This window comes from Lasiosphaeria miniovina (assembly GCF_030549165.1).
Source record: "Lasiosphaeria miniovina strain SMH2392-1A chromosome Unknown B0T26scaffold_1, whole genome shotgun sequence".
Classification (NCBI taxonomy): Eukaryota; Fungi; Ascomycota; class Sordariomycetes; order Sordariales; family Lasiosphaeriaceae; genus Lasiosphaeria; species Lasiosphaeria miniovina.
In genome coordinates, this window is record NW_026848220.1 from 3,338,490 (window position 1) to 3,358,749 (window position 20,260).

At 54.8% G+C, this 20,260-nt stretch overlaps 5 protein-coding genes across 5 annotated transcripts; 3 read left to right on the top strand and 2 right to left on the bottom strand.

Moving 5' to 3' along the window:
• Positions 1-138: 138 nt before the first annotated feature.
• Positions 139-1,076, bottom strand: B0T26DRAFT_42941 (uncharacterized protein). Its single transcript, XM_060434954.1, has one exon. It carries the CDS (start codon positions 783-785, stop codon positions 216-218), a length of 570 nt encoding a protein of 189 aa, XP_060302769.1. The 5' UTR covers positions 786-1,076; the 3' UTR covers positions 139-215.
• A 1,595-nt stretch (positions 1,077-2,671) lies between these two features.
• Positions 2,672-5,293, top strand: B0T26DRAFT_686276 (uncharacterized protein). The gene is made up of 4 exons (XM_060440895.1): positions 2,672-3,390; positions 3,463-4,287; positions 4,343-4,483; positions 4,585-5,293. The coding sequence occupies exons 1-4, from the start codon at positions 2,826-2,828 to the stop codon at positions 4,857-4,859; spliced, it is 1,806 nt and encodes a 601-aa protein (XP_060302770.1). The 5' UTR covers positions 2,672-2,825; the 3' UTR covers positions 4,860-5,293.
• A 1,031-nt stretch (positions 5,294-6,324) lies between these two features.
• B0T26DRAFT_760467 (uncharacterized protein) lies at positions 6,325-8,425 on the top strand (the record flags this gene model as incomplete). Its single annotated transcript, XM_060446384.1, has 4 exons — positions 6,325-6,686; positions 6,943-7,105; positions 7,324-7,649; positions 7,776-8,425. The coding sequence occupies 4 exons, from the start codon at positions 6,325-6,327 to the stop codon at positions 8,044-8,046; spliced, it is 1,122 nt and encodes a 373-aa protein (XP_060302771.1). The 3' UTR covers positions 8,047-8,425.
• Positions 8,426-8,770: 345 nt separating this feature from the next.
• On the bottom strand, positions 8,771-11,742 carry B0T26DRAFT_745876 (putative dipeptidylpeptidase III; the record flags this gene model as incomplete). Its single annotated transcript, XM_060444625.1, has 12 exons — positions 8,771-9,039; positions 9,098-9,209; positions 9,258-9,450; positions 9,510-9,544; positions 9,595-9,758; positions 9,812-9,937; positions 10,002-10,054; positions 10,112-10,139; positions 10,209-10,346; positions 10,415-10,423; positions 10,507-11,378; positions 11,618-11,742. 12 exons carry the CDS (start codon positions 11,740-11,742, stop codon positions 8,771-8,773), a joined length of 2,124 nt encoding a protein of 707 aa, XP_060302772.1.
• Positions 11,743-18,499: 6,757 nt separating this feature from the next.
• On the top strand, positions 18,500-19,319 carry B0T26DRAFT_634782 (P-loop containing nucleoside triphosphate hydrolase protein; the record flags this gene model as incomplete). Its single annotated transcript, XM_060436661.1, has 2 exons — positions 18,500-18,787; positions 18,867-19,319. The coding sequence occupies 2 exons, from the start codon at positions 18,500-18,502 to the stop codon at positions 19,317-19,319; spliced, it is 741 nt and encodes a 246-aa protein (XP_060302773.1).
• Between the last annotated feature and the right edge of the window lie 941 nt (positions 19,320-20,260).

A 20,260-nucleotide genomic window follows, 5' to 3' on the forward strand; every position in this document is an offset into this window, starting at 1 on the left:
GTGTGAAGGAGAAAGAAAGCCTGCCCCGTCGCCACGGAAGTTTTCGTTTCGAGATCATTAAAAAAGATGGATGGATGGGAAACAGCTCTCTCCCGACAAGACAATTGCCGACTAACTACCCGCTGTAACTACGTAGTCGGGCTCGCTGCGTTGCGCTGCGCTGCGCTGGCTGGCCGACTAGCTGGGGCCCGTTGGGAAACGAATTGCCGTTTAGGTTAGTGTTGGTAGTGTAGACTTAGTCGTACCGCAGGTTGCGGTCGTTCTCGTCCACCTCCCTGAACTGCTGCTCCGTAAGCGTGTCGCGCCTCTGCGACGACGCCTTGTTGATCTTGCCGGTGCCTTTCTTCTTTTGCGCTTCGAGGGCTGCGCGTGCCTGGTCGGATGGTGTTAGCATATTTCTTTTTCCTCTTCTTTGCGTATGCATGTGCATGTGGAATAGGTAAAGAGTTATAGTTTTTGTTTGTCATAATTACCTCGGCAGCGGCAGCGGCTTTCCTCCGCGCGTCGCTAGGACTGTCAGGCGCGGCCGAACCGCTGGCGCTCGGGCTCGCCCCGCCGGCGCTGGCACCGCCGCCTCCAAGCGTCCGCGGTGGCCCGCCCACCTTGGTCGGCGACGACTGTGTGCGGTACGGCGACACGGGCCCGGGGCTGCTCGGTGACCCCGGCGAGCCCACCGTCACCGAGGCCGGCACAGCGGCAGACGTGTTCTGGGCCGGCGCCGAGTCGAGGCGGCGCCCCGGCTGCGCGAACGGGTCGGCTTTCTGCTTGCCGCATATGTTTCCCATTATCTGTCAGAGTTGGCGGGTGTTGCTGGGTTTTTGTTTCTAGTCGTTGTTTTGTTGGCGAACGGACAGGGCGTGACGAGAAAGAATTAACGGGGAAATAATGTGTGTGCCGCTCTGAAGTCACAAGAGGGAGGACAAGGCACAAGGGTCAAAGTCGAGACTAAAAGGCTCAGTTGCCAGTCTAGCTGGAGTCAAGTGTGCCAAGGCGGGACGGAAACAGAGAGGCTGGATGGAATAGGTCCTAGTTCCTGGCAAGAAGCAAGTGATCGAAACCAACTAAGGCTGTGACAGTCAGGAGGGGAAGGGGGAAGTTGTTTGTTCCTGACATGTAAAATGTAAGTAGAAATTTCCGTCTCAAAAGTAGTCCATCAATCTAAGAGATGAGAATGAAAGATGGAGGATATATTTCAGTTCCCGGTCGCCGGTCGGTCGTTAAGAACTGTGGGATGGTGGCTGATGCCTGCTTGCCGAGCCTCTCTGTGTGCGCGTCTGCCCTCCTCGGCATGTATGTATAAGGTACTGTACATACGTATTCTACTAGTAGCGTCCTACTAGTAGGCGTAGAACAAGCTGGCTAGCAGCTAAGGTCCCTTAGGTGGGTGGCGTGGTATCTCCGCCATGCCATGCCATGCCCAAACGCGCGGGGTTCTTTGGATGGGAGGTTCGTTCAACGGTATTTCGTAGTATCGACCCCACGCCCCGGGCCCGATGCACTTCATGACCCAAACCCGTGGTTGAAGTGGCCTTTTTGTATTGACACACAGCGTGCTGCCCTGTTTGGATAATCGTCGTATTGTATTGTCAGGTAGGTACATGGCCTATTTCGAAGACACAACAGATAGGTGGCCTCGGAATGTAACAAACGCATTTCAAACATTATTTAGTATAAGTTTAGTGCCTAGATAGTTGAATATCCATCCCATCACAGCCAATCACTCAAAATGCCGGCCAAAGGCGTCAAGTGCTAAAGGGTTTCAGCCACAACTTCTGTCAGTTGGTTGTTCCCCATCTCTATTCCCGATCGAGTTGGTCCGAGCCCAAGCTCCTCGGACCCAAATCCAATTACCCCACCGCACGTCGGTGACAGGCCATTGGCTTGTTGAGCCTTGACTTCCAATCCATGTCAAGGACCTCACGCTTGGGCGGGAATCGGTCAAAAATAAACGGTCGAGGAGATGGATATAATCAGACCGAAGGATGGCGTCTCAGGCTCAAGATGCAGTGCAGATGAAGCGGTGTAATAATACATAAGGTAGTTCATTGCAATTGAGCCCTTTTTTTGTCTCTGTTTTATTTGTCAGGGCGGGCAACTTGGCACATGCGCCCAGCTGCCTGCTGCCGCTGCCGCTGCCGCTGCCGCGCTGCACAGCACTGTACCTCCCAGGCCTGTTAGTGGCCAGGCCATCAAGGTCCTCAGCCAAGTACTTGCAGGACCCCAGCGTCAGCAGATAATAGCTTGTCCCTCCCTCAATTAAACAACGCGGATGCTCCGAACTGAGCCGCCTCTCGCCCAGTGCGCCCGTCGTGGGACTGTCGCAGTCGCTCTCGCTCTCGCTATTACTGTCACTAGTGCAGCCATCGGCAGAGACCAGGACCGGTGTGGTGCGGTGCTGTATGCTTGCTTCTTGGCCGCCGGGTCGCTGTCCTGATTGGAAAGGATTGTTGGAGCCGCCGTTTGGCCTCACCTCGCCTCACCTCCCGTCCTCGCTTCGCCAAAGGGAGACACCCGAATCCATCACCGAATCTATCACCGAATCTAGCCTCTGAGGCCCGACCGAACTACGGCATTACATCGCGATGAACGGCTCCTTCGGCCACCCCAGCCGCCTCCACGGAAATGGCGAGGGCAATGGCAATGGCAATGGAAATGGAAATGGAAATGGAAATGGAAATGGAAATGGAAATGGAAACAGAAATTGGCATGGGAATGGGACCACGAATGGGAATGGGGACGGCGATGCCTTCCACAGGCATTCCCAGAGCAGCAGCGCCCACCTGTCCCTAGGTTTCTACCAATCGGCTGACGGCGATATTGCACGCATGCCCAACGGCGCCACCTACGGGTCCCACGACGACCTGTGTGTGGATCAATGCATGGGCGTCGGTCTCTACAACGGCTCAAACTATTTCAACCACCGGGGCGCTCCCACTACTGCCGCCGCCGCCGCCGCCGCTGCTGCTGCTGCACTGCTTCCGAGGTGGTCCGGCCATGTTACACCCGCCCGGAATCTCCAACCGCCTTTCTACAACCACTACCCCCTAGATCTTGAGGATTTCTCAATGTCCTTCCGCCCCGGCATAGCTGCCTCCCAGCCGAACCCCTACCAGCCGTGGTTCGGCCAGCAGCTCCAGCAGCGCCCCTTTCAAGGGAGCGACGATGACTGCCAATCCATGGGCGACTTGAGCTGTTGCGACAGCCAGTGCACCATGACAGGCAAGTGTACCAATATTGCCTGTGCCAACAAAGAGGATGCCTGTACAGACCAGAGCTGCCCTGGAATTCCCGCCAATGTGCCAGCAGAGATCGTCGACGGGGCAGCCGCTCTCATCTCCATCAACCACGCTCCAGAACAGCAACACCACAACTTTGGCCTGCCACCATCTGGTAAGTCCCAGTCCGGCTCGCATATGTTAGTGCCGCGTGTCCGCCTTGCTTAAACCTCCATGTATCCTGTAGTCATGGACGGACTAGGATTTGGCCTCCACGGCTCCTCCCAGAACCACTTCATGCTCGATTCCAGCTGGCTACCCAGCAACAATTCAGGGGGTAATATCACAAGCCATATCTTGGTAGCCCATCCCGCCAAGACTCAGTCCAACTGCACGCGGCCCTGCCCACTGGACGACCCCCGCAACTATTCCAACTGCCACGTGCCAATGGTGTACGACAACCCGTCCCCGTTTGACCAGTATGGCTCAGTCGGCTCGGACCTGCAGCTGAATCAGGATCACCCCGTGTGCGGAGCCGAGATACCCGACCCCGAAGCCTTTCTTGCCCACTTCAACGCCCGCCATAGGCCTTTTTTCACTTCCAATGCACCCGAGTTGGCCAACACACTACATGGTCAAGTTGTTTTGCCATCCAACGAGGCCATGTCTTCGTCGCCTATTACCCCTTTGGATACCACCGACTCTGGAGCCTCGACAAGTACGCCCTCGCCTTTCACCCCGCTCTCCAACAATATGGATATCTCGGACATGAAGCAATCCCAGTCCCGGAGCCACTCGGTTGTTTCGTCAGAGGCCACGCCCTTCATAGCGGGCCCAGACGATGAACACAGGTGTCTCTGGCGAGAGGAAAGCAGCTCTGAAATCTGTGGCCAAGTATTCGAGGATCCTGGCGACCTCTTCACCCACACGGCCAACGATCACATCAAGTATGCAAAAAAGGGGTCCGAAGGGTTCCGCTGCGGCTGGGATGACTGTCCACGCAGCGGTCCCGACGCCACAGGCTTCCCCCAGAGAAGCAAGATCGAGCGACATATGCAAACCCATATTGGCCGTACGTTGAGACATAGCCCTTACGCTTTAGAGTGACATTCGCTTACTTTATCTAGACAAACCTCATGTCTGCCCAACGTGTCACAAAGGCTTCTCAGCAAAGCAGGCTCTGAACCAGCACATGTTTATTCACACCAACCAGAAGCCACTGGAGTGTGAGATTTGCCACAAGGCGTTCAGATATCCCAGTGCTCTCAGTAAGTTCAAGTCCGGTAGACCACGTTACTTGCAAGGCACATTCCGTGGCGGAGGCAGGGTTTGTTATGGGTATTATGCTAACGAGCTGTCTCTTGCGCAGCAATGCATCAGCGTGTTCACACGGGCGACAAGCCACTAAAATGTCCTATATGTGGCAAAAGTTTCAGCGAGTCGTCTAACCTGTCAAAACACAAACGCACCCATGAGGTCAAGGGCCGGTTCACCTGCGAGTTCTCTGGCTGTGACCGCAATTTTCACCGCCAGGACCAGCTTCGCCGCCATATGAAGACACACAAGCGGGAAGGCAACAGCAAGAAAATAGACCTGCTGAGCGCCAAGCTCGAGGCTGTCTTTGATGACCAGCTGCAGTGCTGAGCTCGTCCGTTTTTGGACTTAAGCCCTTTGATCCAATGTCACCAATGGTGACGGGGAAGAAATGGTTGACCAGGGGCTCAAAAAGATGGGTATCAATGGCATGAGACTAGAAGTCCGGTACCTCGAGTTCGAAGTAGCAACAACGATTTAAGACTAAGCGGGAGCATAACTGGGCAGGTTTGGGGGCATCATGGCAACGGCGCAAATGGCGAAAGGTCGACCAGGTCTGAGACATGGGTTCTGTTTAGGGAATACGGTAGTTTACCAGGTACGGGATTTTGGAGAAGGGGCCAGAAACACCCTATGAAGAACCAAAAGTCTAGCTGTGTAACGAAACTCTGCAGGCGTATACTGCTAAGCCGGTGTTGTTTTCATGGATCTATTAGCCCCGGACTAAATCTATACATGCAATGTTCCTTTCTACTTAGCAATCCTCGCCAAGGCAGCAACGCTCTCACGACTCTCCACAGTAGCTGTGTGGAAGATTTGGAAGCGTTGAGACGCAACGCATGGATGAGGCACCTGTGAAACGAAATCCAGTCGTCCAGTCCAAGCTCTGCCGGACGCCGTGGCCGAATTTCCAGCAGGGTCCCTTTTGATGGGGTAACTGAAAAGAAACAATGGGGTTGCGTATTTATATACCTTATGTTTCATTCATGCGTTTACATATTGTCGGCTATGTATGTACATACCGTGCTCGCCGTTTCTTGATCGGTGGATGGGATTTATTATATATCCTCGATCCCCTTTTCCACCCACCTTGCTACTTCCTCTGCTTTCACGTTTTGCTGCCACAACTCTTGCGAGTGGGCTGTTTAGTTTGGTCCTTTTTGACTTTCGGCTTGTTTCCCCTTTCCAGCCATCGCACCCCGCCTCCCCCGAATCACAAGATTTTAAGTGCGTTTGTTCTAGCTGCGGATATTCCTAGGGAGAGAAGAAGTCCTTTTACACGTCGTCAATCTTACTTTGGAATAGGGAACTGTACACCCAACTGCACGCCACACACCACACCACAGGACGTGTCCGCTGCCGGCGCGGAACCGGTGAGACAAGACTGGTCGTCAGTCAATCGCCAACTCCCGAGATATCCGAACCGGTATTCGTAGGTAAGCCAACTACCTTACCTACGTAACTGGAACGGACGCGTGTTGCACTCGCTCGCTCGCGCATCAGACAGCCGAATCAAAAACACAGAAATACACACGCAGTTCTTTTTCTTCTTTTCATTGACTTTATCATTATTATCATTATTGTAGCTTTTGGGCTTTTCACGTTCGGCCCCCTCACGACGACAGGCCGTTTCAGCGGGTTTAGTCCGCATCCGGCGCACATTGCATATATCTACACATTAACTAACAACGCCGCTCACGCTCACGCTTACATACACGTCCACAGCTGAAAGAAAAATAAGAAGACAAACAGAAAGCTTTGAACCACCAGGCTCAGATACACGTCAACCAAAGCGATGGCATCGCCATCATCAACACCACAACCGGCAGGCGACGACCCGACCCTCGGCCCTCTAGTCCGACTCTGGGGGCTGCGCGCGAGCCAGCTACCAGCAGCCGGCGAGACGCCCGACGGCGTAGCGCCACTACTAATCTCGATCCTGCAGGAGGCTGTCCCGTTCATCGATACCGTCGCGCCTAAGAACTCTACTGACAGCAGGTGGTGGAAGCCCAAAGGCAGCAGCGCCAAGACGTTTTCTGCAGCCGACTGCGCCGCGCCCGTCGCTCTGTTTGAGCGTAGGGTTGATGTTGCTGAGCTCGAGCGCATTGCTGCGCGGAGTGGCCAGGCCGGGAAGAAAGTCGAGGCGGCTGAGGTTTGGTATGTTTTGACTCCTTTTTCCCCCTTGCATGTCTGTCTGTCTGCTGTCTGTCTGTTTGTTGGTAGGTCGGTAAACTGGCTGGGAGGGAGGGAGAAATGGGACTTGGCAGTGAAAACGAAATAGGGGGTGGCGAGGGGCGGACTTGGCATTTCTCTGTTTCGTTTTGTTTTTTCCCTTCTTCATTCTCGCCTTTCACAAACTACAAGACAGAACAGCGGTTTCGTACTGTACTCATGCTGCATTGGACCTGCTTAGGAGCTGCCGCCGATCCCTCCACCAGGATGCCGCCGCCAAGGGAACCGCCAGCTGGCACGAGTTCCGAGACTGCTTCAAGGACCGCCACGTCGAGACCGAGGATGCCTTCACACCAAGCGTGGTGGGAGCGCGGCAGGCGGCCGTGTGGGACTGCGGGAGCGTTGTGAGTCTTTTTTGTTTTGCCAGCCTTCTTTTGTGCTGTGGCTCCACGAGTGTTTGTTTACGCCCCCTTTATACCCGTGATGCCTGAGCATGGTACTACCCAAGGCTTGTGTTTAGGGGGCATCAATCCCCGTCCTCTTCTCTACTTGTCTGCATTGATCTGTTACCCTTGAAAACCCCTATAAGACTTGTATCCCCAACATACTAACCGCACAACAGGAGGCCGAGGAAGCCGGCGAGACGTGGGGGCACTTCACGCTGAGCATGGCCGAGATGCGCCACCGCATCGGGCGGCCAGTCCTCAAGGACCGTACCTTTCCGGTGCTGCAGATGACGTGCGCCGCCATGGACAAGGATGCGGCGACAGACGACGCGGCCGCCGTCAGCCACCGCGAGAAGCCCGAGTTCCTGGTCGTGAGCATCACCGTCGACGACTTCCTTGAATCGGCTGCCGACGACGGCGGCGGGACCAAGGGCTCCGTGGTGGCCGCGTACGTGAGCGTCGAGCGGATCCGGAAGCTGCCGGCCACTGGCGAGATTGAATGGTATGTCCTCTCTGTTCCCGCGTCTGTACGATTCCTCAGGCCCGCCTTTCCCCCGGTCCCCCAACACCACACACACACACACACACACACCAACGAACGAACCTAACATAAAACCAAACCTACCAGGATAATGGCGACGGCCTCGGACGCACGGGGTGTGCTCCCAAAATGGATGCAAGCCAAGGCCGTGCCGGGGCAGATCGCCAAGGACGTGTTCAAGTTCCTCGTGTGGATCGCCCAGGAGCGCGCGGCGAAGAAGAATGGAGAGGCAGCGACGTCGGAGCCGCCGGCTACGGCATCGTCTCAGTCAGCAGCACCCGAGCCAGAGCTTCCGCCGCTGCCGCTGCCGCTGCCAACGGCAGACCCGGCTCCGGCTCCCGCTTCGGTCTCTGCCTAGCGGCTGCTTGATCTAGAACGATGGGGAGAGATAGAGAGAAAGAGTATGAGAGAAGACGCAAAGATACCAAAGCATCCCATCCCCACACTTGAATACCTACCAAAGTTAGCTGGTCCAGCAAGATAGTGATAAATATATCAACGATTGCCTTTCCTGCCATTTTGTATGAGAGTCACGCTCGTCAGCTTGGGGATGGAGATGGGGCAGCAGATTCCCTCTGAACAAGATCGCCGTTTTTAAGTGTCGTGCTTTTTGCACCTCAGCAGTTGGTGGTGTGCTTGCCCGCAAACAAGCCGCGGCCGCTAAAAGGGGTTCTTCCATAATTGTTTACACACCAACGTTTCGATGCTATTGACTAAGTGAACCGGTACTCACATTCGGAAATAGTGTGTGCCGTAGCCAGTGCCTAGCTGATTCCCTCAGAAATTGGCGCCGGGGGAAATGCGCAAAGCAATTGGTGTATGGGAGAGCAACCAAACCCCGCACTCAAAAATAATAAAAGGGCGACTGAAGCCATTGGGGGCCTAACAAATACACAATCACACTGCGAATACATCACGCCTACACCTATCAAGATGCTCGGAGGTAAATTTTGTTTTAGTTTGCCTAGGCATGCAAGGAGCTCACAAGCCATCACCGCGGTCTGGGTACCCTCTTTGCCTCGTCACAAGGCAGAGCGGAGAACAACCCGATGCCCTCCGCTGGCGGAGCCGCCGTTGGATAGTCACAGCCCTCTCTCGGCCCAGCTCTGGACGACGCCCTCGATAGTAGGCTCGTACTGCTTGATCGAGACCTTGCCAGTAGCCTCGTCGAGATACGTGTTAGCCTGCACAAACACCTTTCGTGGCTGCTTGTTCTGGAGCACAACATCGCGGACTTTTGTACCCCAGTACTCCAGGCCGACATTGGACATGTCGCTAAAGTATTTGGTCCCCGCTTCGACATCGGCCGTCGATTTGTAAATGTGGATCTTCTGCAGCATGTCTCCCACAGCTATAGTCGCAGCGTCAGTAATGTTGGATAGGTTGTTTCTTTATTACATAAAACGTACCTTTTCTGCCACTGGTCAGGATCTTGGACCGGTCGAGATGAATAGTCAGGTCTGACAGATCCTCCTTCTCGTACTCCAACCTGCAGAACCCGTCATCTGCCTCTAGGAAAGCCTATAGACTGTTAGTAGGTCCAAGTTCCCAGAGCAGCAAATATCATACCTTGAGAATGGCAAACCGAGCTTGACAGTGAGGTTGTCCCCATTTTTGAGACCTAGGGTCCCAAAATTCGATGGATACAAGACCAGCTCTTGCCATGCTGAGATATGACGAGTAGAGAACGTCGCCGGCCTCGCCATCAATGTCTACGGAGCCATCACCAAAGCCAAAGATCTTCAGGGCAGCAAATTCGCAGCTGTGCAAATGTTAGACTCGAATCCGATGGAAAATGTCGGATGGAGTTCAAAGGCATACCTCAAAAACATGGCCACCAGCTCAGCACGGCATTCCTAGCACGCTGTTAGTCAACATCCCAAGAGAATCGGCGAGAAGCGCGAACCTCGTATGCGCCAGCCATTCCACCAAATACCGAGCCCCATGTCTGGCCGGGCTTGTACCAGGTTGTCACGGGCTTGTTGCTGATGGGACTGATAGGGGGGTTCTCGTGATCAAAGTTGTACACCTCGGGCGACGTCTCTTGGAGAAGCTTGCCGCATCCATGGCCTGTAGAGAAAGTCAGTGTTGCTGGTATACCTAGAGTGTCGCGATCGCCATACCTGTAAGCTCATGAAGCCCAACCTGGACCTCAAAGGCCGCATCGCGGTACTTTTGATACAGCTCTAGGTCGCTATCGAGAATGAATGGAATCTTCTCGTCGGGCGCTTTGGCGCTCAGGACATTTCCTGTTCCCCAGATCGTCAGAGAGGGGTTCTGCATGACTCCGCGGTAGAAAAATAGACAACACACCTAAGCTCACGTTCTTGAACCCTTCTTGCTGTCTAATGTCATCGTAGTTCGGACTAGTGTAACAAAGTCAGCATCAAATCAAGTGACGAGAATTTCACCGTCAGACATACATGTTGATACCGGCAGGAATGCCCGAGCCTGTCAAATCAAGTCAGATCACAACCCGGCGTATTAAAAGGGGAGACCGCCAAGAAGCAATGGGCGTACCGCAGAATGTAAGCACCTCAAGCGAGGTGAAATCAGGAGAGAGGAACTTGTCCTTCTCAAACTCGTTGGACCACGGCAGCAGGGGGATCAGAGCCGGTGCCGACCGGACGAGTTCGCCAAAGGCCCTTGTCCTCTCGACTACGTAGAAATAACTGTGAGCTGGTCTGTCGGCCCTGGCCAGCTCTGGCGAGAGCGAGGGAACCTACGGTTAACGACTGTTACGTGAAGAAAGTCAGCAGGGGGCTCTTCTTCCGAGACCAGACGGACGAGCTTCATGCGCCGGGAGGTTCTGACCCACCTGCAGCAAAGCCCTCCCACTCGCCACGGACCCCTGCTGGGTCGCGGTACGTCTCAATAAAGCCAATGTTGCACTCGACCATGGGGCCTTGGTCGCGGATCCAGAACCGCTGGCTGTCCTTAAAGGCTAAAAGAGAGCCGTCATCAAAAGACTTGGCGTATGCAAGATGCATCTTCTCCTGCGTTTCGTTCTCGGCGTTGTCGGCCGCCTTTTTGATGAACCCGGCAATGGCTTCCATTTCAGGCGCGTGGTCGCCGTATACCAACTTGATGGTCTTACCGTCAAGCGGGCCCTCGCTGACCTGGTACTCGGTCTCGCCCCCAATATCGCCCCCTTCGCTGGGGATATTGGTTTTCCCGGACGCGATCAGCAGCTCGTAGACGCGTCCCTGGGTCTTGCGAAGCCTGGTGTTTTCGGGAAGCAGGCCCTTCGCCTGCATCCACTTAGAGACGGCTTCGATCTCGTCTTTGGTGATGTCGGGGCAGTCGGGATAGTACGTGGTCAGGTGGCCGTCGTCAGGGAAGCCTAGGTGAAGGAGGCCAGGCTTGTCGGAGGAGAATATGGCGCCCTTGGTGGCTGTGTAGTGTTTCTCGGCGTCGGGCGAAGTCGAGGCGAGGGCGGCGAAGACAGACTCGGGGCACCGAGGGATGAACTTGGAGTCGCCAAAGCTCTTGTAGTTGCCGCTGTTGCCCAGAAACTGTGCGGCATACTGAAGGAAGGCTACGAGACCATCTTGGGCAACACCAGCCTTTTCGGCGAGAGCCTTCCAGTTCCCGGCCGAGGCCTTGTGGAGAGCAATGATAAAGTCGTAGACATGCTCCGACTCGGGCGAGACTTGGCGAAGCACGATCCGATTACCGGCAAACGAAGCCCTGGGGGTACCGGTCAGCGAGTTCAGATAGACATTATGAGAGGAAGCATAGGCAAGGCAGCTATGTGACGTGACGGTAGGGACAACGAGTTTACTATGGTGTTCGTGTATACCTACCTACCTAGCTATCTACCTACCTACCTGGGTAGGTATCTACCCTAGGCGTGTACTTGGAGGGGCAACAAGCACGGCAGCACGGCGGCCAAAGTACGGAGTCTAGTATCACACGGGACGGCTTACTGGCTGATGAAGTGGGCATAGCGCTTCTGTTTGTCTGTCAGGGCCTCGAAGTGCTTCGCGATCTCGAGTCTAACGACGGCAGGCGGGGCATCAGCCAGGTACTGCTTGAGCTCCTGGGCGTTCATGGTAGCGAGCTGACAGCACGAGGAGCTAAACTGCAATCGCTGCTGCTTCGGGATCCGTATCTGTGAATATTGGTATTGGTAGTGGTGCTGCTGCTGCGTCGGAGGTGCAGCTTGCTGTCTCGCTAAACAGGTCAAGGGCAATCGCAGGCTGCTGCGATATCTGAGGGGAAAGGGAACACGCATTGAACCCAAACTAAACATCATTCAGAATGAACCCCTCCCTCAGCTTTAGCTACCTCAGGTATACACGCAGCAGTGGTTCTCCTGCGCACCCAAAAAGTCAAAAAAAAAAAAAACCGCCGAGCAAATCCAGCAAATCAAAATGGCCGATGCACCTTCGAAACACACCTCTCCACGTGTTGCCAAGACCCGTCAAAGAAGGCGGAGGCGGGGAAACCTTTCAGCCACGGTTCAGCAGCTGAGCCACACCCCCTCATCATCCTGAAAGAGAGAGGACGAACGACAATAGTGCTCCGAAACATAGACAGAAATCCTTTCTACCTCAGCTCTCGTTGCACTACATCGCGTCTCTGGGACACAGACATAGCCTGGTCCGGCCCGGCAGTGAGAGATGGGGAGTAGATGACAATGGCTGTTTCACGACCTCGATGCTCCTCGACCGATCTCGAGATCGATCTCCTTTTCCCCCACGGGATAGATTTCGGGCGAGGGCGCTAGTTTGGTGATTCGCCCGCTCAAGCAACCCCCCCGCTGCCCTGCTGACAGGGATCACGAGCGCTGAGGAGGGGCAGTTCAGGAGGAGACTCCGTTGTCCGGGCAGAGAGGGGCAGCACCTACCCAAAACAGGAAGCAGCTTAGAGCGGGGCATGGCGAATACCTTGGGCTTTAGGTCAGTACACGCCGTATCCGTAACCTAGGGATCTAAGGAACATGGAAGTCAGAGTAAAATAGCGGCTGGACTGCAACGTTGGAAGGAAAGACAAACGGCAAGGGGACATGCAAGCAAACAAACGATACTAGGAAGAGACGTCCCGTGTATACTTGGAGTTGACATGTTGGCACAAGGCGTCTTGTTCACTAGAGACCGTCCGGATATCAGCGACAGTGCCACACGATAAGGACGACGACGAGCCAATGGATTCATCGTGCGGGCTGCGATGTCGGCGATTAAAGGCCGCGAATATGAAGCTTTCTAAGCTCGTACTGAAACACCAATGCGGGTTGTCTACGGTATCTACGTCGTCAATGGGGTACCCGGAAAGGCTTCCATGCGCCTTCGTTGCGGCGGGCTGTTAATTAGGTCCTTGGTATCCGCACATACAGGCGATAGATATGGCATAGATGTGTGGATCATCCATCAGCACGTCGGCAGGAGAGGGGGCGATTTCCGATGCCAGCTTTCGCAATGCTGTAGCTTGAACCGACATCGCAGCCACGTCCAAGGCCCAGGTCTGTTAATGAAAGGATGACGAGCTTCCATGTTGGAGCTAGGTCCGTTGTTGAGGACGAATCGAATAGGCGAGTGAGAGGCGCCGGCAAAAATAGAAAAGCCAAGTACAAGGCAGTCAAGGTACTGTATGCAATGGATGGAAAGAATGTAGTGTTAGTACTAGTACCTCTCCTGGTTTGGAACACGGAAAATCCAGTCACACCCTGTTTGTCTTTAGGCAGTTTGCAACGAAAAGTCGTGGTCCTGTCTTTCATCAGTCTCGCTCTGTTCCGTGCCGAGGGAGGTCACCTGCGCGTCTGGATCCATCAGGCTCGGTGAGACGTCATCTCCCGCAATGCCCCTACATTAGGTGCTTGTTGCTGCTTTTTACGGGTATGTAGGTATTCGTACTGCACTATACATACCTTTGGTATATGCCTGTCTGTAGAACTAGAAGTTGGTGTCACCGAGGTGGGAAAAGGGGGAGAACCTAGGAATTCTAGCTCTCAAGCTTTGCCAGCTAATAAGCTGACAGGCGAGGGAAAGGGTCCGTGGTGTGTAAGGGATCCATCCCGACATCGAGATGCCCACCCGGTTGGGCATGTCCAGATCTCGTAATTGTCCTGGGTAGATTCCATTTCGTGGTCCGTATCCGTTCTTGAATGCATTCGAGGTTCAATACAGTAAGGTAGCCCCGCCACCGCTAGTTCAGGCGAAGAGGATAAATGCCCACCCCGGTGAGCTTCGCCTCGATCCACAATAAGGTCAAAAGGTAAGTAAAGGTTTCTGGGCCTTTTCGGATCGCGGGATGGTTACATGAGCTCGCTAATGCCTCTGGGGATTGGCCCGTTGCCGACTGATAGAGTTGTGTGGCTAGGTAGGCACGAAAGGTACTGAGTAGGTAGCTTCATACCGTGCAGACCCAAGACCGACATAGGTACTTGGCTTGGTGCGGTCCATTATTCTGTACATGACGCTATCCCCAGGCCAAAGCGGGTTTACCCTTTGCGTAACCTGGCCGGGTAGGTGTGAAGACTGAAGAGACCTGAGGACTCATGTACTATACTATAAGGTACGTACTGAGTATTTGTAGAGCTGGTGATTGCGTCTGAGCTCCTGCATGGCCAATGCTCCGGAATTGAATCTGCAAGACCAGCCTACGCCATGCACCTCTGGCGAGCTGTGATAGGGAAAGGAAAGTGAACAGTTCATTGCCAGGAACCCTGGCTGCGCTGATGCCCCAGCCGATCCGACCACCTCTTGCGGCCAGGAAGTAGTAAGAAGGCATAAGTCTGAAACACCGTCTCTTCCTCACTCTTGCCCGCCTCGAGGTCGGCCGAGTTTGACTCCCCGTGACGGGTACGGATACCAGGGCGAGCGGCCATTGATCGGGGCCATTGGCTGTGCCTTTCTTCCCGTTGCCTGCCCTGGGTGTCTTCAGGTCAGTGGTCACTGCTGTGGCGTCTCCTCAGCGTGTGGCTGCTGTTCCCCGATGCTCCTAGGTTGTCGTGGTACAGTACTGTACGTATGTCAAAGACGCATTGGACGACATGCAGAAAAGGTGCGCCTAATTCGTTTCGCTCCCCTCTTAACAACGCGGAGAAGGACGTAAGTGGTCCACGATAGGGTCGGCAGCCGCTATTTCCCAGGTTTTGCGAAGCCACCATTGAGCGGTGAAGCCAGAGACGTGTCTGACAACTTCATGTCGCGGGCGGAGAGGTACCAGTGACCGGAGCAGGGAGTGCAGAACTCCCCCAAACCCCCTAGTGCGAGCGAGTCGAAGCTATTCCCACGACCCGTCGCTCAGGTCTAGGTGTGGGGTGGTAGTCGGACCCCCCCTAGGTAGTTAGGGAGCATTGGAACAATGTCGCGAAACCCACTCGGCGGATGCACGCCCTTGCATTGCAGGATGGAGCCAGCATACTCGGAAAGTGGACACGGTCAAAAGCCCCCCAAAGGATGAACCAGACGGTAGTTATTTGGGGTTTGGGGGGCACAAGCCGCCAACCCCTCCTCAGTTCGGGTGGCAGACAGAGGGGAAGAGCTCCAGCTTGTTGACGCGATGTTTCCATGACTGAGATTCGGGACGTGCCTGGCTCCCCTGGCGGCTCCTGGAGACTGGGCCGCACGGATATGACCCCCGGGGCAGTCCCACTGTGTTCAATTTCGCTGGGCTCTGGCGGCAGCGGACAGTGGAGCTGGAGCGAAGACGGGAAGCTAGCAGAGGCGCGGCGAAAACTTGGGCACGTCACGAGGCCAGGTGGGAAGTGAGGTGTGAGAAAAGATGCCTGCCCCATGCGATGCGGTGGGTGCAGATGGATGGGCTTGGGCTTTGGCGCGGGCGGTCGAGCCTCGTGCTGAACCTGGAAGTCTCTTCCAGCCCGCTGAAGTCTAGCGACACCTCACTTTCCAATTGTGGTTCATGGTTGTTTGAGCCAACCGCCAAGACAGCCCGGCAGTATAGTTGAGCCCGTTGAGGTGCTGTTATGCGAGGTTACTTACTCTAATGTGTCGGTATTCCGCCTTGCAGCTTCATGGCACCATGCCTCCTCGTCCCAGACGTTGCCCGATGGAACAGAAGAATCTGAGGTGGAAGGTAGAAGGTAGAAGGGAACCTAAGGTAAGGTGTGTGGATGTAATTGGTTCGTGCGGGCAGCGGCAAAGGTGTAAATCCTGGTGTGTATTGCGGTATAACGTCCACTGTAATTGACTCGTTACAGAGTCCAAGACCCCCCTCCCCCTTTCCATTTTGGGCGATACCTAGACACATCGATCTCATCAAGGTCATCTCCAGTGACCCCTCGATAGACTGTTCAGGGCATCGTAGACGGCCAAGGTAGGCACTGGCACTGTGCTGTGTGTCTTTACAGCATGCACCTACATACCCCTACACAGTAGGCGATGTCTCGTAGGCAAAGAGATGTTGCGGAGGGAGCACACGGGCGACGCTCCATCTCAGGTCGTTCCTCCCGTTTTCAATTAATTACAACCTGAAGGTACGAATATAGCTTGAATTACTCGGGATAGAAACAGTACTAGTATAGCTTCCAGGTGTCGCTATTTCTCCTCTTCTGGTTAACAAGGTAGGAAATCAAGGTACATAGTAAGGTAGTTCTTCTGGGTCTTCCGGGATGCTTCCACGTACACCCCCTGGCCTTCGGCCGGCGCCCCCTCGGCCAGCTTCACCCCCCAACTCGCTCAGGCCGGAAGAGCGGCCCCCACGCCATCGCCGAAGCTCAAGCGGTTTGGCCCCAGGGCCGGCCGAGTACTTGGGCGAGTACCTCGTCGGTCACTCTAGACTTCTCGACTTACACCTGCGCTGGCGCGCGCTCGCTCCCGCCCTCTTTTGCCGCTGTCCCACTTTCCTTGCCTCTAAGCCCCAGAACTAGAAAGCCGCAATTTCTTCCAGATGAAATTTTTCGCGCAACCCATTTCAGCTTAACGTGCGCACCGGAGACCGCGGGCTGTCACCATGTACTGTGGGATCTGTTGCGTGGTGATGCGTCAGTGCCACCTCCAGGCTCATAGGTTCGCATTGACACGATCAACGGCAATCGTCCTTCGGGCCTGCTAGCGCGTCCGAGTTCACTATAGTAAGGTATCGGCGCCAGAAGAAGTTCCTGACTGATGATGAAGCCCTTACCTCCTTTCCGGTCTGCACGGCTGCACAGCGAAGAAAAGGATGCAATACCTGCAGTAAGCTGTATTTTGCTCTGCCTGCCCTGCGTCGTGCTGGCCGGTAAGCGCCCCCAGGCGATCGGTCTCGCCCGGGCTATAAAAATGTTGCTCGTCGTGGGTGGCATTCGCCGTACGATTCCATGTGTTGATTATTTGGTCCTGCACATAGAGTGGTATTAACAATGCACTCCGTGTATCTCTGAGGCCATTTTCAATCTTCAATCTTCAATCTTCAATCTTCAGCGACATGTATACCGAGTCAAGGTACGAAGTACGCGCGTAGGACATAGGGACTCGAGAGGTTTGCTTTCTGTCCGATCCAGGTGGTGGTGTTCGTGTCCATTTTGGCATTGCCCCGAGCTTGAGCTCCCAGAGCACCGGGAGAGCCCCGCCACAAGGCACAGTGCCGAGCATTTTTCATACATGTTTTCTTTTAACTTTTAGGTTTCGATCCTGGCCCTTGGGTTACGTGAAGGGCCTGAAACTTCAATTCAGCTTACCACGGTGAAGGGGCAGCTGACTACCGAGGACTGCCACTGGTGGTGCATCAAATTTGCGAGCTTGCGCTCTGTTCTGGTTCACTTCCTCGCAAATGGACAACGGAACTGGCAATTGCTGTGATGGCAAATCGTCAGCCAACTTTCGCCCTCGGGAGTCCCAACAGCCTTCCCGCGCTGCGAGTCAGCCACACCGCACCCTTCCCCACAAAAACACATTCATCCCGCGCTTTCTCCAGGAAAAAGCCTCCCCCGAGAATCCCAGTGGGACGAGGTTCGCGGGTACTTCGCCTTCATGGGGGATACTTCGCCCATACTTGTCGCTACACGTTCCCGACACACCCTCCCTGCTTCGGTGGGGTTGGCCCTGTCATGGCTCTGGGCCCATGACGGCTCTCTCCAGGTCGGTCCGCCAATAGGATGATTCCATTAGTGAACTTTTTGGGCGCCAAGTTTTCTTTCAGTTGCAAGCCCACGCCGGCCCAGCGGTCTCGAGGGCTCAGGTACCGCAGTACCTTCCATCTTACAGGTACAAGCCCCCCCGTCGTAGAGACCGTACAGTATTCAGTCTCTTCAGCACGGTTTGGGGCCCCGCTAGCAAACTCTTGTTCGATCTGATCCGTAAGGTTGCCCGCTCGCCCCCCAACCTGGAACCTGATGTGCCCGTCACTCAGCGGATCTCCATCACTGGAAACCCGCCTGCTTTCTAGCTCCCCCAGGCAGACCCCAGCCTGTCATTTGGGCCTTCCGGGCAGGTTTTTTCAGGTCATCGCTGCAGGTATGACCTGTTGCTATGCTCAGCTATATAACACCCACCGCACCGCCATCGGCCACACTCCTTTTCTGACACACCCTTCTGTTTTTGTTTGGATGAGATTGGCAGTGCTGGTTTCCGGGTTCCCTTCTTCTTCGCCCTAGGCTCATGGCATTTCGTCGTCGCTGTGAATGAATCGTCGTATCGTTGAGCCAAGTAGTGCCTGCCTCTATTCGCAGTTGGCTTTTTTAACTTCGCCATCACACCCACCACCCTGCCACCACTCCTCCAGGAACAACCACACAACACCCCGTCACATTACCACGGGATCAATATGCAATAGCGTCACGCTTGCGTCTCTCACTGTACTACCGCCCCTGAACCCACCGCCTAACCGCACCGCGCCAACGAGGCCTCCAGAACTGCTTTCCCTTGACCATGCTATCGTATGATTCTCCTGTCTCGGTGAACGGTCAGAGCTCCGCTGCATCAACAATCATGTCCGCCACTCGCCAAAACATGGCGTCCACGCCGAAAACCGTGCGACTGCCGGCGCCGGCCCTTTCCAACGGGAGTCTCACAAACGGTGCCGCCTCGTCCACCAATGCCTCGCTGGCAAAGCAACACCACATCTGGTTGGTGACGGGACCTGCTGGGTGTGGTAAAAGTACAGTAGCAAAGTATCTTGCTACCTGCCTCCATATACCTTATATCGAGGGCGATGAGGTGCGTTTCAGTCTCGGCTGTGTTGGTGACCACCTTAGTCGGTGGTGGGGAGGGGGATCCAATACTCATAAACTCTTAGTACCACCCACAAGCGAACATCGACAAGATGAGCGCTGGCATCCCACTGACCGATGCCGACCGGTGGGACTGGCTCACAGCCCTTCGCGAGGCGTCGATTCACGAGCTTGAACAGGGCCACGACGGCGTGGTGTTGACGTGCTCCGCGCTGAAGCGCAAATACCGCGATGTCATACGGGTTGCACCATATTTCACACCCAACCTCCACTTGCATTTCATCTACCTCGACGCCTCGGAAGAGGTCCTCCTCCAGCGGGTCCTTGCCCGCCAGAACCACTATATGGGCGCGAACATGGTACACAGCCAGTTCGACATATTAGAACCGCCCACCAAGGCCGAGGTCGACGTAATCAGGGTTGACGTGAGCCGCCCAGCCGACGTTGTCATGGCCGAAGCACTCGACAATGTCTTGAAGACCATGGACCAGGTCCAGGGGGCCAGTGCCCAAAAATGACGTGCATATAAATAAAGGGGGGCAGAGAAAACCGTTGACTTGGACGAAACCCACACAACCGGCATGGCGCTAATATTCCGGAGGGGCGGCTCGCCTTGTGCGCCCCCACCACCGGATCGCATCGGCATACAGAGTACAACACAACTGTCAATCCCTTGACACTTGGCAGGGACTTTCAGCTCTTGTCTTGGCTTCCATGTTTTGTTCCCCCTATCTCTTCTTTCTTCGAAGTTTCGATTCTTCTCTTTGGGCGCACTATGTGGGTAATGGGCAATGGATGGGGGAAAAATTGGAGACGCTGATGATAGCTTTGGGTTATAATCTCTTGCTTGCACTTGCACTTGCATCGAGGCAGGCCGGGCTACATGGGTAGCTCCGTGTCCTAGCCGTGGGCGTTAAAAAATGGCATGGCATGGCACTGGGCTGTGCATAGATATTCAGGGCGGTGAGGTGGCGATGAGAGACGTCTTCCACTTCCCACAACAGGGAAGAAAGTCGCGTTCACAGTGAGCAAAGACCAGTGATGAAATGGATGGTGTGATGAGGGAAAGAGAAAGAACTGAAAGAGCCCGGCGCCACCTTGGAGTTTTCAAGCTGATCGCAGTTTCTCTACTGGGAAGGAGCGAGCCTGTGTTCTTTTTGACTCGGAGCGAGACCCTCGGTCGCCTTGGGCCCTGGGCTGCTTCTTATCCTCCAATCTCCGCCGATCGTCTGCCAAGTCTGTCGTTCCTTTTCTTTTTCTATCAGCGCCCGACCATGCAACTCGATTATCTTGTCCTGCCGAGCCTCGCCTTTTCACGAGTTTCTTTATTTCCGCCATTCAATCACAATACGTAATGAGAGAACACCCTTACCTGATGCATATTCTTTTCAATCGTCTCGACACTGCCTAGTAACTATTACGGCGAAACCCGCACCGCCAAGCTTCGCTTCCCTTTTGA